Consider the following 27332-nt stretch of genomic DNA (forward strand, 5'->3'; position numbering starts at 1 on the left):
TAGAACGACGCGAATTTCCGTAGACGTTGCCCATTATGTCTCATGTCGATCCCCATATCACACAAGTGTGATAAGCAAGTGCAATGAATTCTAGCTTTTAGAATGTTACCCCAGACACATTCCTTTGATCTAGCTAAAATGATGAGATCATATACTAGCTTCAAACATGCCTGCAAGGATAGACGTACTTAATGGACGTCGAGTCAACATCCTCGAAGGGTGTGCAGCCCCTGTTGGATGGTCCGGTACACCGGCGGATAACCAATCAATCTGTCTCGGCCTAAAGCACGACAAACCACTCGGTTCATAAGATTCACTTCTCTATAAGAGGAAGATCACGACACAACAATGAATCCATACTCGATCGTTGTCTCCAATCATTTCCATTTCATGAGATTAATCCGGATTACTCCCGAGACTTGAAGTTCTTAGTCCAAAATACTAGTTTGGATGAGATAATGGAATTGGAATGAGATTATCATTGATGATGTTTTCACTTATATGGTAGTTACCGACTTAAATGAAAGTAACAATATCGAACTGTGTTATGTTGATTAGTGACAACGTAGAACTGATTGGACAACTGAAATTATAATCCAGGTTAAATTCCTTACCAAAGTGTGTTTGGACCCATAGTTCCTATACTGCCCAAGGTAACCCTGTAGTGTTACAAGTGGGAAAGGAAGCGTAATGAGATGAATGAAATAATGTGATATGATACACGCCTTATGGCGCAAGGTTTCTGTCAAACGTCCTGTGATTGACTGCAACATTATGAATGTGGTCAGTGTTTCTCTATGGGGATATTGATACGGAGATTTACATGTAACTTCCCGAAAAACTACATGGACTAGTTCAAATAGTTCCAAACCACGGAACACCCTATTAACTTGTTTGAGGCGTTCACTTATGGATTAAAGCAATCCGGCTGATGCGGTATACTCGTCTAAGTGATTATTTGTTCAGTCAAGGATATGAATGAATGCCCTTATGTGTTAAACTATTAAGTCTTATTCCGAATTTCTAGAGTTACAGTTTATGTTGTTGACATGAATCTTACTAAGACTCTGGAAGAGCTTGAGAAAACTGTCTTGCACCTGAAGATGGAATTTGAGATGAAGGATCTTGGAAAAACTTGTTTATGCCTTGACCTGAAGTTCAAGTGTTGTTTTGACGGTACTTTGGTCTACCAGTTGAACTACACCTTGAAGGTGTTACCTTTGAGTATACCTATGATCTTCCATACGCTATATGCAAATGAAACCCTTGAAGAGGTTATAGAATCTGAAATCCCATATCTAAGTTCAACTTTGTGCTTTGTTGTACTTAGTTCACGGCATTAGATAAAACATCTCATTCGCTATTGATTTATTGGTAAAGATGCAGCACCGTGCCTAAGCGTAACCATTAAATTGGTATTAAAGACGTTTTTTCCGCTACCCTGAAAGGTACTATAGATTTGGGCTAATCCTAACGCATCTCGAGCGGATCCGACCCCCTTGATCCTCGGAATGATGCTTACCTTGCTTGTTATATTGACGCTGGTTACTTATCAGACCTACACAAAGCACATCCCCAAATGGTTATATCTTTACCGTTAAGGGATGTTGCAATATCTTGGAGGTCCACGATATGACCTTAGTTGCGAAATCTTCAAATCATTCCAAGACTTACCTCACTTCACTACGCCACATGTGAGACATGATTAGGAGTTCTTGTTGAGCATATTCGAACTTGTTGTTTTCATCCATCGTTGAGTCCTAACGATGATCCATGAAGACTATGATGCATGTATCCACCTGACCAAGGGATGATACATCAACGAAGTCAACACCAAGACTTATTGCATCTACAACACATCAGCAAAGCATTAAGCGATTGAAGTCATGCAAGCCAATCCCAGACAATCTTGCCGACTTCTACACGACGTCACTACCGAAGCCAACCTTCTAGAAGCTTGTTCGAGGAATTGGTATGCCTAACTATTCATTTGCAATGCTTGTAGTTCTCATTTGGAAGTTCTGTCAAACTCAGGGCGAGTATCCAAAAGTATACTCACTTGATCTTAATTTACTTTTTTTCCCTACGATTAGGAGTATTTGTCCCATTGGGTTTTTGCAACCTAACTAGGTTTTAACGAGGCACTCAACTGGGTTGATCATTTCCTTGTAAGTTGTACTACTTGTGTCCAGAAGACGTATAGTTTTGACTTAATGCAACTTCTCACTTTTCTCCTTAGTCTATGGGTTTTTCTCCTACCTTGGGTTTTATCATAGCGATGTTTTGTGAGTTTTACCTTTTATGCATTCTTTCGTTGATTTAAGACTCACATTTGCTCATTGTGCCGTCGACTTCATCAATTGTACTTGCTTCTATTGCTGAAGACCTGAAGCGTCATTTAATTGAGTATGTACACACTCAAGGGGAGTGTTGCAGTCTTATTAGATTAGGAATGTGATTATGTAAATCCTAACATATCTAGGATATTGTTATGGGATTCTACCATATCTCTTAGACTAGATATTATCCTATTAGAGTTGTAATCCTATTAGGGCAAAGAATTAACCTTCCGTACTACGATAAATAAAGGCACAATGGGGTGGAATAGAATACACCTCACAATTACACCTCTCTCTTTCTCTCTACTATTGCCGCACCCCCTATCTCTTTGTCCTTATTATACTTCAGTAAATTAGGCCTACAACACATTTGTAATAATCCAGAGGAAAAATCAACATTGAGGTAAAAATTCATATCAAAATTGGTGGAATACTCCATATATATAGTATAAAAGTATGGTGTATTTATATTGTGGAGCCAAAAAACAAAAAAAGAAAAAAGAATATTCAAAACAATCCTAGAACAGACACATAGATTTTCATCAGCAAAAGTTGGTGAAATACTCTCTCTCTCTCTCTCTCTCTCTCTCTCTCTATATATATATATATATATATTGTATAAACGTATGGTCTATTCAGGTTATAACACGTGAATTGTTGTTATTATGTGATGATATCTAAGTATCGTATATATATGTGTGAAATAGTTGGTAGCGAAGGTGTATATTGTCAACGTAAATAGAGTAACCCAGTCGTCCTCATTACATTAATATTAGGAAATATTAGTATCTGGTCCCTAGTTTCTAATGTTCATTGATTAAGACCTTTATTAGTTTTTAGATTTTGATCAAAGTTCCTATCATTAATATATTAATGAATTACATGTAAGTTACATAATTTTTAAAATTAGTAATTGATTTAGAGTTTTAATAATTAAACTCCTAATTAATTTTCAATTCAAACATTTCTAAAATATAAAAAAAAAATTAGAATAAGTTTGTACCCATTAAATTTTTATAAAAAAATTGATATGTACCCATTCTTAAATATACCAATTTGTTATATGAAAAATGTACCTTTTTTTAATATAAAATGTACCCATTTTATATAAAATTCATTCAATCTTTTCTCTAATCCATTTTAAACTTATATGGGTACATTCTATTTCGTTGATTTGATGTGACAGCCCGTCCCGAATTATGTTATCGATGGTGTGAAATGACGATTTTGCCCTTGAACATTAGTTGGGGTTGTGGGTGATTTGTTTTTGGTTGGTGACTCAGCTAGACCACACACACACTCACACACACCAATCCCTTTCCCCGTTGACCCTCTCTTTCTCCTCCCTCTCGGATTCTTTTTCCATTTCCATACAACCTGTACAGACAACCCTCAAAATCCTTTCAAACATTGCAGATTGTGATCGTGGTTGGTATTTTTGGACTCTTTGCAAGCTTAGGAGTCGAATGGTGGTGGTTCTGATAGATTTCACAAATGTAGGATCACCTTTGGGTGTTGTTTATTTAGTACTTGTCCAGTCAGATTGCACTTAGGCTATTTATGCTCTGGTTTTGTATTTCACAATTACTCTTGCACTAGCATGTTATCTTAGCTAGTACTGTTAGTAGTTTGGTTTTTATTTATTCGTATTTCTCTTTATCATTTTGCTTCTGCACTGTGCAATGGTTACGTCACTCTCACGTGACGGCCAACACGCCTTGATTTTGGTCGGACTGTGTCATTTGAGAATGTATCTATGTCAAGTTTAATAGAAGAAATTTAATAATGTTGTTAAGCCTAATATCTTTTTTTTTTTTTTTTTTTTTTTGAAAAATGTACCCATGTTTTGGTATTATAATTTTTTGGTCAGTTTTTTTATGAATGTACCCATGTGTTTAGATATAGACACACACACAATATATTAAAGAGTATAATTTACCTTTAATATTTTTAATCCCATAAATTATGGGGTTTTATTTTATTAAGAGAAGAGCCTTTGTCAACGTTTTCCCCTCTTTTTCCAATTTTGCCCTCATTTTTTAATACACAATATTAACACCAGAAGGGTAAAATAGTAATTTTGTACCTTTTGACAAAATGACAATCATATCCCTATGTTTCCTATTTTACCCTCACTTTTGATAAACAATATTTACATAAGAAGGACAAAAAACAGTAATTATGTATTATTAAGATAAAATATGTACTTATTAAGAAAAATTGTCCTACCATCATTTTTTCATACTCTTTTTAAAATTTTAAAAACTAATCACACTCCTTAATAAAAAAAACAAAAAACAAAATAAAATTGTTCACACACACAGAGTGTGTGCTCATCGGCTAGTTCTCATTGAATAAATCCTCAGTTACATCCAAAGTAAAAGGTAAAAAAAATTTACAGCTATTTTCCATTAATTTATTAAATTTGCAGCTATTTTCCATTAGTTTATTAAATTAGTTAAAGACTTATCTGGTTTTGACTACTTCCTATATTACTTATTAAATTAATTTTATAATGGAATCCTAATTTCATCATTTAGTAGACACTATTTTAAACGATAACTAGACAGTGATATTGTACTTTAAAAAGAGGTGGAGGATGTTGCTTGTTGATGCTTGAGTGCAAGAACACATATAATTGCCACAGAAGAAGCTATGGAGAATTCTAAGGTACCTCTCCATCTCTGCCACGTCCACAAGCTTTCAAACTTCATCAACCGGACACATATCCTCGTCCACTCGATCGCTCTAGTCTTCTTGATTTCCTATAGAGCCTCTTTCTTCTTCCAACACCCCAAAACCAAAGCCACAACCCTACCATGGCTTCTTATCTTTGCCTCGGAAGTCCTCCTTGCCTTCGAATGGCTCCTCAGCCAATCATACCGATGGCGGACAGTTTCGCGAACTGTGTTCCCAGAGAGGCTTCCGGAGGATGACAAGCTTCCGCCGATTGACGTGTTTATTTGCACCGCGGATCCGGAGAAGGAGCCAACCGTGGGGGTAATGAACACGGTGTTATCTGCCATGGCAATGGACTATCCACCAGAAAAGCTTCACGTGTATCTCTCTGATGACGCTGGTGCTGCCGTGACTTTGAATGGGATGAGAGAGGCTTGGAGGTTTGCAAAGTGGTGGCTTCCGTTTTGTAAGAGGTATGGAATCAAGTGTACGGCTCCGGAGGCTTATTTCTCTGCAGGAGAGGATGACGGGGATGAGAACGGTGGTTTTGGGGGCAGTGAGTTCGTACAAGAGAAAGAGCATATTAAGGTTAATTATAATTTCTTTATTTTTTTTGTACGTATTTGTGTGTCAATCAACACCAAAATTCCCTTTTACATTTTCTCACTAGTTAAACGTGAGAGAACGTACAGAATTTCTGTTCTCAGAATGATATAATTAGTTGTAAATATTCAATTGGGCATCTCTCATGTACTACCTTTTTAATAGAGGTCGAGTCTATGCGTTTGAGGCTTATTATTTTTGAGAAAATACATAAAATGGTCCGTTAAAATGACAAAAAGAATGATAGCGAATAAGTGCAAGATTGACTTTTTTTTTTTGGTTATTTCTCAAAGCAAATTCCTCATGAAGATATATAATGAAATTTTTCTGCAACAAAGCTAATGGCGAAGATTTGATCGCAGGAGAAATACGAGGCGTTTAAGAAAAGTGTGACAGAAAATGCAAGGATTGGGGACACTAGGAGCAATAGTCGTCGAGATCACTCTGCGGTAATTGAGGTATTAATGTCCCCTACATAGGACATTGTTTGCTGGTTAGGGAAAGGGATCCTCTCTGGATCCACTTTGTGGGGATTCTAAGGATCTTCACATTCTAACCGTTTATCGTACATCGTGCGATTAATTTTTGTCAGATACTATTTGTGTTTGATTTTAAATAAACAACGTCAAATGATTTCTGACCGCATGATACATGATGAATGGTCAAGAGTAGATCTGGATGGGATCCAATTCTGTTGATTAGTACTTTAGCTTTGGTGATTCTCATCAATACAAAAGACAGATTTATTTAAGACCAATAAAATAAAAGTAGGATCGGTGACGAGAAGTACTGACATAGAAAGAGTTTATTATAACTGTGGCGTTATAGTCCAATAATATAATATTATGTTTAAGTTTATCATCACAAGACATTGTATTATTGAACTGATATGTTATATGAAGTTTTAATTTATCAGTGTCAAAATTATGATTTTATTGTATTAACATGTAATTAGTATTTTCCTAGTGATAGTAACGTTGATAATCCGTGCCTCACAACTGACATGCCTACTTAATTTCCAAATTATTTTCTATTTTACCAATACATCCAACAAATGGGAAAAAAGTCGTCTGCACACAATTCATATCATTAACTTTGTCAACATCAGGCTTGCTATAAGAATTCAACCACAAAGGAACCTAATATTCTTGTAAGGAAAGACAAATATTGTTTTAATTACATACAAATTCATCCTAAGAATCATATCTGGAATTTTGGCAGGTAATACAAGAAACGTCCAGTGATAATGCTGATGCAATTCAAGCAAATGAAGCCAAAAATAAGCCTCTTCTTATTTATGTTTCTCGTGAAAAAAGACCTTCTCAACCTCATCATTTCAAGGCCGGAGCGCTCAATGTTCTTGTATGCATGCATCTCTCTTTTTGTAATTTTTTCACTATTTATGTGTCGATTTTAAGTAATATTCTCTTACCATATATGTGTATTACTTATATACTGTCAAGCTAGCTGTCAATTAACCACTATGTCCTAAAAAATAGTTCGTTCAATTAATTGATAACTTTGGTTGACAGTTTGACATAATTACCTACATAGTATACTATTTGATAAGTAACGTTGACGTTGTTCTGATCAGCTACGTGAGTCGGGAGTTATAAGCAATTCGCCTTACATATTAGGTTTAGATTGTGACATGCATTGCCATGATGCAAGTTCGGCTCGGCAAGCAATGTGTTTCCACCTTGACCCCAAGATATCACACTCTCTAGCATTTGTTCAATTTCCTCAAAAATTTTGCAACATCAGTAACAACGATATCTATGACAGTCAGTTGAGATCAGCATTTAAGGTACATAAGAACTCAAGGACCAAACTTTGCATCAATCAATTATATGTCATATGTACAAATGCATATAATAATCTTTGACTAGAATTGGTATGGACTTGTATATAAATAGGTGCTATGGAAAGGTTATGATGGGCTTGGAGGGCCATGCGTGTCTGGTACTGGCTACTACATCAAGAGGGTGTCCTTATGTGAAAGTTCCATTAGTGAAGGTAAATACAAATTCAATTAATTAAATACCTTAATTTGGTTTAATAAGCATATATATTAAAATTATGAACTTGTCCGCAATATATGCGTTCATACGTTTTTTAGGTCACTAAATTAGTTTCACTATTGAATGATCAGCCGGGGATGCAATGAAACTTAGACAATGTTTTGGTCCATCCAATGAGTTCATCAAATCCCTCCGCCAAATAAACAAGCCTGATCGTATGTTCGTCCAAAGAAATAATGCACAGCCAAATGAAACCCAACTACTAGCATCTTGTGCTTATGAAGATGGCACCAAATGGGGCAAAGAGGCGAGTACAATTAAACTATTGAAACCTTACTTATTTCCAAAAAAAGAATATGCCAAGCTTAGTCAATTGTGAGGAGTTGATACGTGTTAGTAGCACAATGTATCAAGCGCTCATAGTAACCCGCTCGGGAGGTGACTGAGCCTAGCATTCCTTCAACTTTATGCTAATGGTGATCTTCTTTTATTTGTGGCATGCAGGTTGGTTTCTTATACGGTTCAGTGGTGGAAGATTACTTCACAGGGTTTCATTTACATTGCAAAGGTTGGATTTCAGTGTATTGTGATCCAAAAAGGCCACAATTCTTGGGCAGTGGCACCACCAATTTGGATGATTTTTTGGTCCAAGGGACAAGATGGTCCTCCGGCTTGGTTGATGTTGCTATCTCGAAGTTTAATCCTCTTATATATGGCCCTTTCAAAATGCCCACTTTTCTTCACAGCATGTGTTATGCAGAACTTGCCCTTTTCCCCATTTTCTATTTCTTGTCGCTCTGGGGCTTTGCTACCATTCCTCAACTCTGCCTACTCAATGGCATTCCTTTATACCCTCAGGTAATTTTCTCTTATTATACCTATATTTTTTTACAAGTTTCTTTAAAAATTCTTTTGTATAAATGATTCAAAATATATTATTACTTTCACTATCAAGGGAAATGTTCACTTGCTTTATGTTCTGAAGATTGAAACTGAACCATTTATTGATTATGAACATGTGTGGTTAAAAATTGAAACTCACAGTCTGTCGATATAAGTATTTGTATAGTATATAAGAAAGCATTACCCTCTTAATTAGTTGTTATACAACTTTAGTAGTATGATTTTGACATGATAGTATGTCGGTCTTGTTCTTCGCAGGTCTCAAATACTTATTTCATTGTATTTGCGTTCATATTCCTATCATCCCATTCTAAACATTTATATGAGGTGCTCGCAACGGGGTCAACATTTCGACATTGGGTAAATGAGCAGAGGATATGGATGATGAAGTCAATCACATCCCATTTATATGGTAGTGTGGATGCTTTCATGAAGAAACTTGGAATAAGAGAAGCCAGTTTTTTTCCAACGAATAAAGTCGACGACGTCGAACAACTCAAGCGTTACAATATGGGAGTATTTGATTTCCAAACATCACTACTATTTCTTGTTCCAATGGTTGCCCTAATCATCTTGAACATGGCATCGTTTGCTGTGGGGATTGCTAGAGGGATCTTTGTGGGGGAGTTGGACAAGATGTTCATACAAGTTTTCATACCCTTCTATGTCATAGTAATGAACTACCCTATCATTGAAGGAATGCTTATAAGGAAAGACAAAGGAAGCATTCCACTCTCTGTTACCCTAGTATCTGCCTTAGTTTCCCTCATTTTCTATTTTTTTGGTTCTATTATTTTCATGTAGCAAAGTTTCCCTCATTTTCTATTTTTTTGGTTCTATTATTTTCATGTAGCAAGGCCATGGCCTATATATGTGTCCGTTATATACATACATTTTTACTATTAAATGTAGGGGTGTCTAAAAGATGTACTCTGTTTATTCTTGTCTAAGAATTCTACTACTTGCCACTTAGTGTTATGGTCTAATGGTATTTCTCTTTACTTGTAAGTGAGAGATCTTAGGTTCGATTCTTGCCAAAGGTGAATTTGAATCAAATTATTGGTAGCTCATTACGAGGCTAAGCCCACCCGTTTTCCTTTAGTGTAATATTATTTGTTATAAAAAATAAAAAATAAAGAAAAGAATTATACTACTTCACCCTCCAAAATAATAGGAATGCACAAGTGGAGCCATAATTTGGAATAAAGAAATGTCACCATTAAATTCACCATAAACTAAGCCCAATAAGTTTCGGCTGCAACATTAATAAGTAAGAACATGTATCTCCGTAGTCCAAGTCCACAATAGTTCTGGACATCTCATGTTGAGCTATTTTTTCCAAACCACCCTGATGCCCTACTAAGTTTAAAGAAATAGTAATTAAACACTCTTTTTAACTTCTTTCACACCTATGTTTAGTCTTATTTTTTGTTTCCATTTAATTTATGCAATATGATGATCATACATAAAGTGGGTGTGTGAAAAAAATAAAAAGAATGTGTGAAAATCACCTCTCCAAATTTAACTAGGGATATAAATGTTGCAAATTTCATCATGTTTAAGTTGGGTTTGTTAAAATTTTATAAGAGCTCAACTTGGTTGGCTCGTTTATTTTCGAGCCGATCTCAAGCGGGGTAAACAAGAAAAGTCGAACACGAGCTAATTTACAACAATGAGAGGGTCTGCTTGTATAACATTTTCAAGCTTCTTATTAACGAGCTACCCATGTGCTTTACGATTTGGGCATGTCTAAGTTAAGCTTGGTTTGTTTCTTAAACAAGTTGAACGCTCAATATAGAACGAGAAGTTAACATGTTTTAAGTTTTAGTCATTGTCTTCATAACAGTGGTGGATTCAAGATTTGAATCACGAAAAGAAAAAAAAATTAGTTTATTCACTAAGGCATTTCTTTGAACAATTGTCGTCAGCTGAACCATGTTGCACACATGTCAACATAGATCGACATATGCCAAAGCAATCTGATGAGTGCTATCTAGAGAATTTGTCGAGTGCTCTTTACGCAACCTGCTAAGTGCTGCCAAGATATGCCTAGCATGCATTACATCAAACATTTATTGGGCACAAAAGGGACCCATATCAAACATTCGAAGAGTTCTCGAAAAACCTTCACATGTATATTTTCTGGACTCTAGGTGGTCTTGGGACCACTTTGGTCCCAATGTGCATCCATCACTAATTCATGGTAATACTTTTTACCACTACTCACTTTTCAAGGTACTTTATATTGGCTCCAATATAATTTTTATTATTATTGAAAAATGTGAGATCGAACTTAAAATATGGGTGACACAAAATTTAATCACAACTTTGATCAACTCACCCAATGATGCTAAGACTACTCTTGATGCCTTAGTATCCAACACTCCAAAGATTTGCATCACAAAATAAATTATGGTCAAGATTGTTTTTGAGAAAAAGAAAATTGTTTGTTTGTTTGTTTTTTTTTTTTTTTTTTTGGGTTCAAATAGAAAAAGAAAATTGTTAAGATTATCAAATGCCTTTATTCCCAAGAAAAAGCTGAGATGGCAAACTACTAAATAGACCAACCGTATTATCTTAACAAACAATACCCATGTAGACATGTAAATTTCGTTGCATGCAAATGATGCATCACAAAGCTCCACGTGGCATATGACTCATCACAAATGGACAAGTCATCAATGACATGTGGCACAAGTCAAGCAAAGGAAGCTCAAAAGCATTCCCAAAATTAGGCCAAAATGGGGGAATACCCTTTAAAATCGGCAAGGGGTTCAAATTGCTCCAAAGCCAGAATGAAAGCTAAAGTATCTTCACAAAACAAGCAAGAATTGAAGATTTCTCACAAAATAGGCAAGAAAGCCCTATAGATTTCGGCCAAGCAAGGGAAAGTGGCTAAAAACAAGACACAAAACATGCCTAAATTCTCCCATGGACGAATCAAGACACAAATCAAAGCCAAATCCACCCAAAGGCATGACTTTGGAAGTCTATAAATACAAGGTCCCAAGACAAGCATAAGGTCGACAATATCTACATTCAAAGGCCGAAATTCTCACATTGAGAAGAACCTTTGCCAAATCTTTGAAGACTAATATGTTGCCAAAGCTTTCTTCAAAGAACACACAACCAAATCCGAAGCTTTCTTTCGACCAAAGTCGAAGCATTCCCTTGAAGAATCAACAAGCACTTGTGTCGATTCCTTCAAGACTTTGTTGCAAGCTTAAAACTTGTAACGACGTTCGATTCAAGATCAAGTCGTCAAGACCCGTGCCGCAACTTTGAGGTGAAGACTTTCAGAAGACCACTCTTTAAAACTTAACTTTTCTAGTGTTAGGATCAGCTGCCCAGCCTAAATCAGAGAATGCAGTAATAGACTGATCTAAAGATGCAGAATATGTAAGACCACAATGGATAGTACCTTGGACATATCGAAGAATCCGTTTCACTAGAGCATAATGAACATCAGTAAGACTATTCATATATTGACAAGCTACATTGACTAAATAAGAGAGATCAGGTCTGGTGAAAGTCAAATATTGCAGGGCACCCACCAAGCTTCTATAGGCAGTATGATCATCTAAAAGTGTACCTTTAGATGCCAAGAGTTGAGTATTTGGCTTACAAGGTGCTGATACAGGTTTATAGGTGTCCATACTAGCCTTATGAATCAAGTCTCGAGCATATTTAGATTGGTTGATAAAAATATTACCATTATCTTTATATTGAAGCTGCAACCCCCCATATCCTTCAATTCAAACACATCCTCTGACTCCTGAATAATAGCTTGAACTTTGCTTGCATTTGAACCAGTCAAGATTATATCATCGACATAGAGTAAAAGAGCCACAACATAAACTCCATCATGTTTAACAAAGAGACTAGTGTAAGACTGAGACATTTGAAATCCCATGGCTAAATAACCTGTAAATTTAGCATTCCAGGCACGAGGTGCCTATTTTAAACCATATAAACATTTGACTAATTTACAAACAAAATCTGGGTGATGTGGATCCGCAAAACCTTGTGGTTGCTTCATATACACTTCTTCCTCCAACTCTTCATGCAAAAATGCATTCTTAATGTCAAACTGTCTTAAATCCCATTTGTATTGAGCAGCAAGAGAAATTATTAGTCTCACAGTAGTATGCCTCACAGCCGGGCTAAAAGTCTCAAAATAATCTAAACTCGGCTCTTGATTATATCCTTGGGCTACTAATCGTGCTTTATATCGTGAAGTAAACCCATCAGGATTCTTTTTACGTTTGAACACCCATTTACTACTTATAATAGACCGGTGTGTTGGTGGAGGAACCAAAACCCAAGTTCCTCGGCTTTGCAAAGCTTCAAACTCCTCTTGCATGGCAGTTTGCCAATGAACATTAGTTGTAGCAGTTCGAAATGAAGTTGTTTTAGAAGAATCATTAACTGCAACTATAAAAGAAAAGCCACTAGGACTCTGAGCATGAGAATCTAATTGCAAAGTTTGTAACTCTGGTAAGGCAGCAAGAAAAGTAGTATAGTTCTTCCTAGAAATAGCACCAGTTTGCAATCTTGTTTGCATTCTTGACACAGTAGAGGAATCATGATTGTCATTATGTAAAATAGAAGAGGAAGAATTACCTCTAGCCGTGCAAGATCAAGGACAGATAACACCAAAGCTGTTGAAGAAAAGGAATGAGTTGTTTCAGATGGTGATGTAGACACATTGTAATCAAAATCCCTTGAAGTAGTACTAGATGTATCAGAAACATTAGAAGCAGAAAAATCAATACTATGATGTTCTTCAATACCCTGTGAAGATGTAGACACATTTGGAACCAAGCTTGGCGGAATCGAAACTTGAAACAAAACTAAAGAATATGAAGATTGAGATTCAGGACCTGAATAGAAGAACAATGCTGTGTAGAAGGGATAGTCTTGTATGGAAACAAACTTTCGTCATGAATAACATGCCTGGAAATAATGAACTTCCTAGTTTGGGGATGAAAACATATAACACATTTATAGCTGAGAGCATATCCAATAAAAACACATAATGAAGCTCTAGGTTGCAGTTCGTTGGTATTAAAAGGTCTGATGTATGGATAAACCGTAGAACCAAACACTTTGAGACCTTGCAACTGAGGATTAAATTGTATAATTTATGATATGGAGACTGCATACTTAAAATTGTACAAGGCATTCTATTTATTAAGAAGACAGAGTGAGCACAAACATGATACCACAGATCTTAAGGCAACTTGGCAACAATTGTAAGAGTTATAGCTGTTTCCACAATATGTTAATGTTTCATCTCAGCAATTCCATTTTGTTGAGGTGTATATGGACAAGAAACCACATGCATAATGCCTTTGTATTTTAGAAAGTCCTCAAACTTGTTACTAACATATTCACCACCACCATTAGTTTGTAAACATTGAATTCCAACATTGAATTGAGTCAAGATATAACTATAGAACTTTTGAAACACATCAAAAACCTCCGATTTATTTATTAAGGGAAAGATCCATACAAATATGGTAAACTCATCAACAAAACTAACATAATACTTGTAACCCAGTGGGTGATGGTCCCCAAAGATCACTATGAACTTTTTGAAATGGAAAAGTACAAGTTTCTGTTTTATCATAGAAAGGTAACCTAGACATTTTTCTAGAAATACAGTTAGCACATAAGTGTTGTTGCTCATCAAGAGAACATACTATATTTAACTGTTTCAACATTGTAGACAATATTGCATTGTTGGGATATTCAAGTCTTTGATGCCAAATTGCTGTTTTTACTTTCTGTCCAAGTAAAGCCATTGATTTTCTTGATGAAGATGTAGAAGATCCTGATAACAACTGAGCTGGTATCTGAAACAACTCTCCCTTATTACTTATTCCTTGGTAAAGAACATCTTTGGTTACCTTGTCATGCACAAAGAATTCATGATCATCACAAATGAACCAACAAAAATTATCTTTGCAGAGTTGTTGTACTGATATCAAATTAACAGCAGTAGTTGTCACATGTAAAACAGTTCTTAAAATTAAAGAATTAGGCACAATATGTAATTTTGCAAAACCAATATGCTGAATTGGCAAACCTTTACCATTGCCAATAGTAATCTTATCAGTGCCTTGATAAGGTGTAACATGCTGAAGAGAATTCACATCAGTGGTAATATGATGAGAAACACCAATCTCAACTATCCACGAGTCTTGAGGTAGAAATGTAAAAGGACCTTGAGCTTGCATAGATGTTAAAGATGGTGTAGGAGTTGTGCCTTGATAAGAAAAGTTGTTCCAATGATGACAATCCAAGGCATTATGAACTTGTTTCCCACGTATTTGATGCTCAACTACTTGTCCAACTTGATTAGAATTAGTAGACCTCTTCTAGCAATTAGGAGTTGTATGACCTCTTTTGGAACAAATTTGGCATTCTGGAACAATATGTGTGACAGCCCGTCCCGAATTATTCGTACCGTAGGTGTGAAATGACAATTTTACCTTTGGTGAGTATTTGTCATTTTGGGGTGATTGTTTTGTGTTTTGTTGGTTACATCTGGACCACACACCTACACCCACATCATCTTTTCCCGTGCCCTCTCTATCGCTGACTCTCTCTCTCTCTCTCTCTCTCCTTCTTACTTGTACGGACGGGACTCAAAACCCTTGCAAACGTGACGGATCGAAGTGGAAAATGGTACCTTTGTGTTCGTGAGGATCATACGAGTTTAACCATACCAATTTCAAGTAAGGAATCATTCGATTTCACGTCGAAGCAGGAATCTCCGATTTGGTCACTGTTCATGCACATGTGAATTATTGACTTTCAGGGAATTTGAAGCTTTTAGGAAGCTTAGTGAGGTCCTTAGGAAGCTTGGGGTGGTTCGTTTGGTGGAATTGAATGTCGCGATCGTGAGTTGCAAGTTTGGCCTATTTTTCTTGAATTTCTCTGACAACATCTCGTGATCTTTGGGGCTTTAAATAGGTAAGGAAATGTTCTACAAGTTAAGAGCTTCAATTTGGTACTGGTTTCATGAAATTTGGTGAAGAAACGAGTGAGAACGAAGGGTTTGAAGTTTTTTCCAAGTTTTCGGCGACCAGCAACTCGCCAGAGAAGATGACGGAAAGTGGAACCTTATTGATCTCAGTTGAATTCCCTGATGGGCCCAATTTCAACGGGCATTGCATTCCCATTGAGCTAAAAATTTGAGGGCCCAATAAGCCATACCCCTAAACCAATTGGCGATTGACAACTTGCATGTTTTCTTCCACAACCCATTGAAAAAACCCCATTTTCTGACCCATGCTACTAGATCCTCCAATCTGTCCCTAAGTCTGCATCGCACTTGGACTACGAGCTGCATCAATGCGTATGGGTCCCTCACTTGGAGCATCACTTTCCCCACTGGAGTTCACCTTTGTGTCCCCCACGCACTGCGATCCTCCACCCCTTTCTACCATCATCATCATACCAGCCATCCGCTTTTCACTATGGCTACTTTGAGTAGGTCTCCAATTTTCCTGTGTTTCCCGAATCGGAGCGGCTTTAGTCCATTCCCCAAAACCAGCACCTCCACCCATTTGAAGTTCAAAGGAACACTTCGTGTTCATATGCCCAATTCTTCCACACTTATAACAGAAATCCTAAAGTCTTTCATACCTAAATTCAATCCAGGTGTCCTGATTCTGCTTCCTGGGCAACTAACATCCTGTGATGAGAGGCTTGGTAGTATCAAATACCACACGTACTCGCAAAAAACCACAGGCCAAAGATGGATCTTCCAACTCCTCCAACTGCCTTATCTCTTTCGCCAGCCTCTTTATGTTCGATTCTGTACTAAGACATAACGGAACACCTCTAATCTGAACCCATAACAGGACCAGTTCCCAGTGAACTTCCTCCAAAGCTAATTCCTGAGGCCACCTTCTAACTGAAAATTTTTTCTTCATCACTGCCTATAGAACTTGGGATAAGATTTTCCTTTATGAGCTCTCATCTAGAACAATTATAATAAAGATGTTGTCTTTCACCCATTTGATTTGCACCTCTCCCCAGTCTTTCCAAGCAGATTGCAGTATGTTTCGGACCCCGCACTTATTCAGGGACCTTTCATTTAACACAACCCCCACCAAATTAACACCCTAATCCATAGTTGTTAATTCCAACGATTCTTCTAGATGCACTACCAACTCCTCCACCGCCGCTTGCTCCCTAACCCGATTATCTTCTTGAACATTACTCATGATTTGATTGTATAGAGTGTTGATTAAGACAGGAAGATGGATACCTTTTCGTTGAAACTCCTGTTGTTAAGTTCTTTCACTTGTGCACTTAAAACAAGAACCTTTGACTGATCTTGAGAAAGAGATCAATATTCAATCCGTATCTATCATGGTAGGTAAACTCTCTACCATAGCAATAACTGCTCTTAAATGTTTAGATTCACTACTCTGCTTCCTACACTTAGTTCCATCAACCTTCTGTTTAAAGTGTGTCACTAAATACCCCTTACCCCCCCCCCCCCCACCCAAAGATTAGAATCCAAGTAAAGACTAGATGGGACAAGTCCCAAAAGTCCTCCATAATCGGCCTGTCCCCAGGCCTTTCCACCCTCGAATTGTCCCAAGAAGGGGAAGTACCAACTCCAACGAGAAATCAGGAAGCGAATCACTGATCCCAGCAGAAGGAACAGTTCGAACAATTAAGCAGAAGTACTGTATGAATATCACTCCCACACAAGGGAGAGAGGAGAAACTCACAAGGGACGACTCCCACAACGGAGAGAAAAGAACCCAAAATCTTTTATGTATTTCCCAAGCACCTCTCTTACAAATTAATATCCCGACACTATTTAGGAGTTCAACTTATTTGGTGACAAGGCAAACCTATTTGAACGTTTGGGATTAACACAGACATAGATGTGGGCCATTGGACCCACCATCCCCATCAACATTCAGATTGAAGCCGACGTGAACCAACCGTGTGATGCCGACAAGAGGATGCGCTTGGTGATCAGCCCAAGGAAAGGAAGTCAGCAAAATTAATTAATATTTACAGTTTTCTGTCGAATCCAGAAAAGCCCATTTCTCACACAATGTCCCCATTCCCTTGAATTGTATATCAACAACGGCTCTCTCTCTCGCTCGCGCATTTTCACAAACACGTTGCGCGGTCACAGCCAGTGCCTGAGTTCGTTCCAGATATACTGCCGCGCAGGCTCGCTCGTGCGTCCAATTCGTTTGAGTTCCTGATTTAATTCAACTTTGATTTGAAAATTTTCGTTTCGTTGCTCTTGGGCACTAGGAAGTTTTGAAATTTGTGGAGAAATCGATTCGTTTCTCTGTGTGGGGTTTTGGGCGCCATGGCGATTGCAGCTGCAGCTGTCATCGTTCCACTCGGCCTGCTCTTCTTTGTATCAGGCCTCGTAGTCAATCTCATTCAGGTGCACCTTCTTCTGCCTCTTTGCATTCATGGGTTCTGGATATCATTTGCTTATTGCCTGGATTTGGTTTTGTTTTAGCTCAGTTTTGTGTCTTCTGCCATCGATTTCTTCAATTTCTGCGTGAATTCCACGAGGGTTTTGCTTCTTTTCGTTTAAGTTTCATGGGTTTGCTGTTTCTCAAGTGGGTTGTTTGGGTAGGGTATGCCTATAAGCTTGCCTGTGAATCTAGGTTTTCTTTCGACTTTGTACTTTAACCTGCAAGCTTCGTTTGATTGTGGAGAACGTTTCGGAAAAGAAACGAAGCTTAAAAATGTTTATTTTAATCTTACATGCCACCAAACCCTTTGAGCTCATTTCGTTTACTGAGTTCCAATTTGAGATTTTGGAGTTTACTTTTGTTATCTCTTTCTGTTCTTTTAGCACATACAATTGTATGTGTACATTTGTGCACATGTGTGTGTGTGTGTGTGTCCATTCACACACTTTTTCTTTTGAGGTTTTAGTCAATTTAGCCTAATTGGTCTGTTGTTTCAGGGGATTTGCTTCATTCTTGTTCGGCCGCTGTCTAAGAATACATACAGAAGGATCAACAGAGTGGTGGCAGAATTGTTGTGGCTCGAACTCGTTTGGCTCATTGATTGGTGGGCGGGTGTCAAGGTACCAGTCATATCCCCCATATCTTGTGATTGTGAATATTTTGATTTCTCTAACTTCCTTAAATGCAGTTGATTTATTGTACACTGAGCACTTTTAGGTGCATTCCCACTTATTATGCCAGCTTCTAACTATGTATTTTTTCAACCAAATATTTTTTGCTACAACCCTTATGGACCAATAGTCAAAGTTATTTCTGGGTTTTGAAAGATTCACGGCAATTATTGTTACCACAAGAAAGACTAGAAGGTGTAATTCTGAAAGAGGAAAGTAAAACATGTATATCAAATTTTCTTCTGATAAGCTTGTATAACCCCCTGAAATGCGTAGCAAATGCTAAAGGAAGGCCTAGTACTTTAAATCATAGTAATAAAGTGAAGGACAATGCTTATGACCTGGTGTAATATTTACTTTAAGTGTCTTGAGATGAAAATTTGAGTCATGATTTAGTTAACCCTTTTTGTTGCAGATCCAAGTGTACACAGACCCTGAAACCTTTCGTTTAATGGGTAAGGATTAAACCTTCTCTTTTGTTTGATGTTTCTTTGTCATTAGGACTATGTATGTATTGCTCTTTTCAAAATTATGCAGGATAACTTATTTAAATTCATGTTTTCTATTTTCTAGGTAAAGAACATGCACTTGTCATATGCAATCATAGAAGTGATATTGATTGGCTTGTTGGATGGGTCCTGGCTCTGGTACAAAGTTTATATATCATGCTTTAATCAGATGCATGCACAAATACATTTAACCAGACAAATAATGTGTATATTTATAAAAAATAATGCCCATACGTATTTAGTTTTTGGCTTTTTGTATTACTTATACTCATAGAGGCACACAAAAGTTACATTGAAGACTTATTCACATGTACTTGTAAAAGAAGACCACTGTTTCAATTTAGATTTTTGGTTCCATATGGAGTTGTATTCTCTTTATACTGATTTTTTAAATGAAATTTACTTGTGCAGCGGTCAGGTTGCCTTGGCAGCACCTTAGCTGTAATGAAGAAATCATCAAAGTTCCTTCCGGTATGTTCCACCCTAAGATGCCTTGTCAGTTTGTGTAGATGAAGCTATAAGGCACCAGCTGTTAAGTTCATAATATCTGTGTACGTGTACGTGCATTCATATATGCGGGAATATTCTCTTGTCAGAAACTATGGCAATGCATTCTTGATAGAATGTGAATCAGGACCATTGATTACGTTGATTCTTGCTTGAATGTTTGGCCTAGATCGTAGTTTGCCAACAGAAGCATCTTGTATTGATTTGCCACTTTGTCGTGACGAGAATATTCCATATATACAAGGCCCTTGCATGGAAGAATGCAAAAAGTTGGTTCCCTTGGGGGCCCACTCTGTATGTAGTTCAGTATCTGAACTGTCTATCTTCTATACAATCCATTTAAGAATCATCCTGTAGATCATTGAATGTACAGAAATGGCTGGGGAAACTTAGCCTAAGCATTGATTATTAAGGCATCTAATCATGATCAAATAAATAAACCAACACAATGTTTCTGGTAAACCCCAATTGATTGTAAATGATAATCAAGTGGTTAGGTGGTTTTTGATTTGGCTGATTTGACAGAGATGATTCTTGAATGGAGACTAAAAACAACAAATGGTTCGGATTCTGGAGCAGCATCCGCAAGAAAATTGGAGGGCGGTGTATATATATATATCTTTAATCAAATGAGAGTAATTTAGAACCTTAACAGCTTAGTTAAGATTTAAAAATTTAGAGTTTGATAGTCTGTTAAGGCCATTAGTTATTACCAGTTGGGACTATCAATATTTAATTTCAGATCTTATTCTAATAGTACAGATTTTTTATTTTTATTGTTCTTATTTGATTTAATCCATATTTCATGAATTAATTGGTGATTTTGGTTTTTCCACAAACATTGTCTTGTGGCCCCATCATACTTAAGCATTACCATTTGCCTTGTTTTTGAGGGTTTACTCCTTGTCACCAAATGGAATGCCTTTATACATGCAGGTCATAGGGTGGTCAATGTGGTTTTCTGAGTATCTCTTTTTGGAAAGAAGCTGGGCCAAAGATGAAAACACTTTAAAGGTATGGGTGCATATGTTGTATTTGTACAAACATTATACTCTATATGCACAATACACAGGCACACATTAATTTTAACTATAGACTTTTCCTTCTCATGAATCTGTAATGGAGCATCCCTTGTCACACTCTTCTTCAATTTGATAAGAAATCTGGACATAGATATCCAAAATATATTCATGTATAGAAGTGAGGTTTTGTTGCCAAGCTAAAGAATCAGCGGGTTTTTAATGGTTGCATAAGTACTTTGATGGAATTTTTCCACCAAACACTCATTGAATTCTTTATTTGAGCCTCTAATAAAAAGAGTTTTCACTTATCTTCCAAGAGGCTACCAAAAAAATTCTCATAGTCATGTAATCAAGGAATGCTTCTGGTTGTTGTCCCCGTAGGGATCAGTAACTTTCAATTCTATTTCTCAAACATCTCCCCGAAAAGTATAGCTTTGTAAGGAATGAGAGTTTGGAGCCGCGCCTGCCATCCAAAGCCTTTGGGATTGCTGGAGCGTTTCTAGGTGTATTCTATCCTTAATTTTAGTTCAATGTTTGTTTTAATTTGGTTTTCAATTTGATGCTAAAATATAAGGGAATTTCACCTAATAGTTATGAACTTATATTTACAAGTAGTGGATGTTGCTAGTCATGATCGCGTTAAGTAAATTCCTGGTAGGAGTATCATGCAGTTCATAGTTACGAATGTCATGTCAATGCTTATGATTTTCACCGAACTTAATGATCTTTGATATGTATTTCTATCATGCAGTTCATATAGGGAACTTGATAAGAATAATTTGTTTGCATCGCTGAGTCCAATTCAATGAATTTAGGAAAATCTAATGGTTAATTTGTGCAGTTCACGGTTAACTTGGGGTATTGTCATTCATGGTTTATAGGAATAATAACTGGAAATCGATTTGTATGCATATGTGTCATGTGTGGAGAATGACCCTCTACCTAGCCTTTCACCCCTTAAGTCATCTTAATTTCGTGCAACCTTTACTTAGTTCTGCAACTTATTAGTTTTAAGTCAATTTTTGTCCAAACAAACCCCCTTTTCATGTTTTGAGTCAATTTAGTTAGATTTTCGTCCAAATCACCCCTTAGTGCTCGTTTTGAGTTATTTGAGATAGTTTAGTTTGTTTTGAGTTAGTTTAGCTTAGTTTTATGTTTTTGAGTCTAATTAGTGTAGATTAGCAGCCCTCATGGTCCTCAGCCTAGAACGATCCATAATTCCATATACTACAACTATCAAAATGAGGGTTTAAGTTTGTGTGCTATTTTATATCACATCATAAAGCAGAATCGTGTTCAGAGCATACAACTAATCAAGAATAATGTGAAAGAATTATTATAAAAGATATGAACAACGGAATAGGTCCTACCTTGAGAAGATGCCTCGAAGGCCATTTTCGTAAATTCACCTTAATAGTAAAAAAAAAAATGTAATAATTAGGGACGGGTCGTTACAGAAAATGGGAAACTTTTTAGAGAAAGGAGAGACTAGTGTTTACAATGCTTTCTAATCACATATATTCTCATGCATTAGTTGGTTCCCTTCGACCTTTTATGTAGCCCATTGTTAGGTACCCCTGGCTTTTAATGGCTTTCAAGAGGTTTAATGAAATGGAAATAATTAACGAAAGGGAAACGAATTGAGAGCCGCGAATTGTTTTATATAGGCCACATGGTTGGGTGTGTGCTTGGGCCCTTGACTTTCAATGGCTTTCAAAAGGTTTGATGAAATGAAAAATCCCTGCTCTCATCAATGTGAGTTTGATTCTTAACACGCTTTCTCACTTGTGAAATTTCAAGCTTAACATGTGGACAATACAACTCGGGTGACGTAGAGTACGTGTAGCCATTGGACTTCACACGTGGGATAATCAGCTCTGATACTATAAAGAAAGTTGAGGTTCTACTCTAACAGTTCCACCATAAAACTAATTAGTAATATAAGGAATAGACGAACCACTTATAAGCACATGTAAAGTCACTTCTCTCATTAATGTGAATTCTTTCTTAAGGAAGAGAGAATTTGTTTCTTTTACCACAATTAAAAAGATCAATTGTTAATCTTTGTATATAAAGATCTAATAAATCTTTGTATAGTTAAATTTTACATAAAAGAAAACTTATATAACTGAGTGATATTATATATACTAAAACCCAGTTGGGTTCTGGCACTGTTCAACAATAGTGTCCGGACAGATCTGCCCCTGGTTTGTTTGGGTTTTGGCGCTGGTTTCTTCCTTTTCTATAGTAAAATTCCTTCTTTGCCCGCGCTGGGTAGGTGCTTTTCAAGTGGCCGAATTGCCCTTCAGCTTTTTCATGCCTCCTTATTGTTTTTGGTGGTTCGTGCAGGGACAAGTTGCGAATTGTGTGTGACACGTGTCGGTCATCGTGCTATTCTCTTTTGGGGTTTATTTTGCTTGCTTTTTGTTTCCGTTTCTCACTTGCATTGGTGGTTTTCTATCGCTCTCAGCTTCTCTTTTCTTTTGGTTCCCGTTGTGTGCTTCTCTTTGGTGCGCTTTTGTGTTTTGTTTTTCTCAGCCGTGGTTTTCAGAACGTTGCAGGTGCTTCCTTCTTCCGATAACTCTGTGGTGCGTGATTTTCTTTTAGATTTTTGTTTTCCTTTGCAGATTTTTATGTTGGTTTGCAAAACGGGTTTTCTTCTGTTGCGTTTAAAGAGATCTAGACTTCGTTGGGTTTTTTTCAGTACATTGTTTAATTTTTGTGATATTCTTTGTTTGGGTGATGGGTTCGAATGGATTTTAGGGTTTTAAACTGTGAAAGGGTTTTCTTCTGTTGCGTTTAAAGAGATGTGGACTTCGTTGGTTTTTTTTATTTTATTTATTTTTTTCCAGTTCATCGTTTAATTTTTGTGATGTTCTTTGTTTAGGTAATGGGTTCGAATGGATTTTAGGGTTTTAAACTGTGAGAGGAGTCGACTCCTGTGGCGAGAGAGGTCTAGGTGCATCATTTGGGGAAGCAGAGGATGGGGAAAGAGAAACCTTAATCGTTTCATTTCGTTGTTCCGAGGGTTTCAGATCTCTAATTGGGGTAAAGAATTCCTGCTGTTTGCCCATTTTTTCTGTTTGGGATTTCTAGCCTGTGGCCGGATTTTTTGTTGATTAACAACTATTTTCAAGGGTGGTGTCTTTCCAGCCCGTTGTGGGACAAGTGTGATTCGACTAAGGTATATTTTATAATCGTTTTCTTTCGGTTTTTTTTTTTTTTCGTTTTTTTTGTTTGGATGAAACCTTAATCGTTTCCTTTTGTTGTTAATTGTGGTGTTCTCTTGGCTTTTCCCTGTTAAAAGAGAATTTTGTATTTTTGTTCTTCAGTTGGCAAATCTCGGATTTTCTGGTATTTGCAATGTTGTTGTAATTTTTTGGGTATGTTTTTTGCCCTTCTGTTTTTTCTGCTTGGTACATGGGTTTGTAATTGTTGGGTTTATATGGGTTTGTAGTTTTTGGGAAAAAGATGAGAGGGGTTGTTGAGGTTCTCTCTATTTCGAGTTTATCCTGTGGATTTTTGTTTTCCATTCCACTGCTCTCTCATTTTGTGTTGCCTCTCTGATTCTGGCTTTGGCGTGTGTCAAAGGATAGAAACTGGCTGAAGTCAAATTTCTGAGGCTTGGTTCTGCTCCTTGGGTCGCTGCCCTGGAGATTAAATTATCAAAATTCAGTGTTTCCACGTTGCCGATTCCAACTGGTCGTTGCTGAGAGGATCAAATTGGTGAGTTTCGAAATAAAAACCTTTTTTCCTAATTGATTTCCTTGCTTGTGCCGATTATTGTTGGCTTTAATGCATGTTGATTTTTTATTTTCAATAATTTTGCTTATGTGGTTTGCGATTTTTGTTCTTCATTTTTTTTCTGATTTTGAGGTTTTGATTTTGTTGTTTTTAGGTCTTTTTGCTTTCCCATTTTTGAGTGAGTTATTTGTGATCATTTTGCATTTATCAAAATTAAATTAGGGGAAATTGGTCTTTGTGTTGTGCCAGATCTTTACAGATTACATTTGGCTTAGTTTTGTGGATTTTATTTGGTATGTGTAGCTATTTTTTGCCTGATTTTTCTTAATCTTATATGCTTGGGTTGTAAATTGTGGCTTTCCAGTATTTTGGTTTTGTGGTCTTTAACTAATAGACAATTTGCTCTGAGGTAGAAGGAAAAGAAAGTCAAGTATATGAATGAGTTAGAAAGTAAGGTGTGACTATTTCGAATCACCTATGACGCTACTGTTATATTTTGGGTACGTTTTCTATCCTTCTGCTTTTTTCCAGTTTGGGGATGCACTGATAATTGTTGGATTAAAAATGGATTTCTGTTTTTTAGGAAGAAGTAAAATTTTCTAGGAAAGTTAAGACTTTTTGTTTGATTTTCTTCTGCAGCCATAAAATCTGTAACTAATTTCCAAGTATACAAGAAGGTTGTTGGGTTGAGTTCGGTTACACAAATAACACCGCAGTATACCATATAAAGGTTTTTTTCTTTCCTTTTGCCTCTTTTTTGGGATATTGGTTACAAAATTTGTTTTGAGTATAGGTGTGAAATTTACAGTAGGGGTTAGTAAGTTAATTAGTTAATTTCATTCTCAATGTGCACAAATGTTGTTCCTGCATTAATTAATTCTCTTTGTATCGAAATTGAATAAATCTAATTCTCCTTCATAACCACTCATTCTACTAAGATATGCAATGCAAATATTTGCTATCTCCTACCTGTAAATATATGATTTCAAATTGTTTCATTGACAAACTGTACCCATCACCTTGCATTTATTTTTGAAAAATTGTATTTGATTTGAATTGTTAAAGTCAGTAATCAATTCTACTTGGATTTTTTGGTAGCGTAAGTACATCCGCGCTCATCTCTAATCTTGCAAACGCAGTGCATCTCTGTCACATTGGTAAACTATGGTATTCTTTGTTTTAATAATTAACTCAACTTTTGTTTTCCTAGAAACTACTACTGTTCACTTCGAGATATTAAATAAACACCAAAAAAAAAAAAAAAAAAAAAAAAAAACGAAAGGAAAACATGTACCCAGCCACCCCCAACTTTCAGTTATTTAATAAACTTAAACACTCAACTGTGCACTATCATCATATAGTACAATAGATAGTTCATGTGAACAAATAAGTGTTTATTTGTTTTGATGAGTTTTCTAATGATGTGTTTTTTTTTTTTTTTTTAACAGAATTTGAAAAATCTTGAGTATTTTGGATTTAAAGCTATTTGTTCTCACCTTCCAAGGCGCTTTGTCCTCAAGGTAACTTATTTAAAGTTCTGAAATTATTTATTAAAACTTTAACAATGCAGTTTTCTTTTGCATTTGTTGAATTGAAATGAAACTCTTGATTCAAACATGTCATTAGTTTTTGTGTGATCTTTATTGTTTTTATATATTTCTTATATTTTTATTGATTTTTTTCATTATTTTCTTAATCTGTTGTGCAGTTGTTTGTTTCCATCATGTCTGAAAAATGTACAAATGATCAAACAAATGATGCTATAAAACGAAACAAAAGCTTTACTGATAGTGAATCTAATACATTGGTTGACGATGGTCATCAGCGAAAAAGAATGTGTAGAGCGAGTTATATGCATAATTCTGAAGATGTTATTATGTCTGCAACTGACACATTTATTTGCGAATATTCATCAGTTGAATATCAATGTTCCTCCAGTACATCTTCTACTAACCACTGTGTGATTGAGCCCGTTTGAAAAAACCATGTACACCTCTGATAAAAAAGGGAAAAACATTGTGAGTTTGTTCAACAATGTTGAAAATAGAATTCAAAAAATCATAGATGCTGATAATTGTTGTCTCATGAAGAAGGGTCAGGCATTTTTCCAAAAAAATAGAAATGGTATGTTTTGAATTTTTTGCAATAATTGTTTTCTTTAGGCTTGGTTTTAGGATTAAGTTACTTCCATATAGTGATTACATTTTTTTATATATGTTCTTTTTGTAGGGGTTGTGAAAGACTATATGGATTTGGGTGATAAAAGTTATAAATGCGTGTATTGCGGTGCATATTTTTGGTTAAAAGAGTCTCTTAAACAAAGCTGGACAAAAAATCAACCAATTTTCACTCTCTGTAAGGAAAAATTAAATTTTCAAGTCCAAAGCCAACACCATCTTTTTTAGATTATTGCTTGATCCAAATGGAAGTCAAAAAAGTTTATCATTTCGAGAAAATATTAGAGCTTACAACTCATGTTTTCATTTACTTCAATGGGAGCAAAAGTTGATCACTCAATTAATGACGGATCAAGTCCTTACATTTTTAAAATTAGTGGTCAAGTTTGTCATTTGATGAGTTCTCTTTTACCTGTTGATAATGAGTCTCCAAAATTTGCTCAGTTATATGTTTATGATACATATAATGAAATATAGAATCGTCTTAGAGCTTTTGATTGTGATGGAACAAATAAAAAACTTGATTCAAAAATTGTGGAAAACTTGATTAAAATGTTTGATGAATCAAATGAGTTGGTCAAACTTTTTCGAACAGCAAGAGACAAATGTGAAATTGATGGTCTGACCAATTTAAAACTTACGTTGCTAGGGAGACAACCAAATGATAGCAAGCAATATGAT

The 27332-nt window shown here is 36.2% G+C and overlaps 2 protein-coding genes across 8 annotated transcripts; both read left to right on the forward strand.

Annotated features, from left to right (window-relative positions):
• The first annotated feature begins 4882 nt into the window (after positions 1-4882).
• LOC137745336 (quillaic acid 3-O-glycosyltransferase CSL1) lies at positions 4883-9517 on the forward strand. 3 transcript variants are annotated; one of them, XM_088681457.1, is made up of 9 exons: positions 4883-5606; positions 5984-6079; positions 6843-6983; positions 7216-7428; positions 7538-7637; positions 7774-7949; positions 8147-8500; positions 8804-9304; positions 9350-9517. In XM_088681457.1, exons 1-9 carry the CDS (start codon positions 4995-4997, stop codon positions 9449-9451), a joined length of 2295 nt encoding a protein of 764 aa, XP_088537583.1. In that variant the 5' UTR covers positions 4883-4994; the 3' UTR covers positions 9452-9517. The 3 variants fall into 3 exon arrangements, with proteins under 3 accessions (XP_088537583.1, XP_088537584.1, XP_068341380.2); XM_088681458.1 differs by having other exon boundaries at positions 4909-5606; positions 8804-9353; positions 9403-9517; XM_068485279.2 differs by having other exon boundaries at positions 4909-5606; positions 8804-9517.
• An 8042-nt stretch (positions 9518-17559) lies between these two features.
• On the forward strand, positions 17560-26423 carry LOC137746246 (1-acyl-sn-glycerol-3-phosphate acyltransferase 2-like). 5 transcript variants are annotated; one of them, XM_088680852.1, is made up of 14 exons: positions 17560-17984; positions 18519-18641; positions 19108-19147; positions 19266-19339; positions 19613-19672; positions 20645-20722; positions 21112-23318; positions 23618-23914; positions 24322-24456; positions 24888-24974; positions 25114-25204; positions 25573-25641; positions 25923-25994; positions 26183-26423. In XM_088680852.1, the coding sequence occupies exons 1-7, from the start codon at positions 17904-17906 to the stop codon at positions 21160-21162; spliced, it is 507 nt and encodes a 168-aa protein (XP_088536978.1). In that variant the 5' UTR covers positions 17560-17903; the 3' UTR covers positions 21163-23318; positions 23618-23914; positions 24322-24456; positions 24888-24974; positions 25114-25204; positions 25573-25641; positions 25923-25994; positions 26183-26423. The 5 variants fall into 5 exon arrangements, with proteins under 5 accessions (XP_088536978.1, XP_088536977.1, XP_088536976.1 ...); XM_088680851.1 differs by having other exon boundaries at positions 25573-25631; XM_088680850.1 differs by lacking the exon at positions 25573-25641.
• The last annotated feature ends 909 nt before the right edge of the window (positions 26424-27332 follow it).

The sequence above is a fragment of the Pyrus communis genome, chromosome 12, assembly GCF_041283825.1.
Source record: "Pyrus communis isolate YQ-2024b chromosome 12, ASM4128382v1, whole genome shotgun sequence".
In the NCBI taxonomy this organism is placed as follows: domain Eukaryota; kingdom Viridiplantae; phylum Streptophyta; class Magnoliopsida; order Rosales; family Rosaceae; genus Pyrus; species Pyrus communis.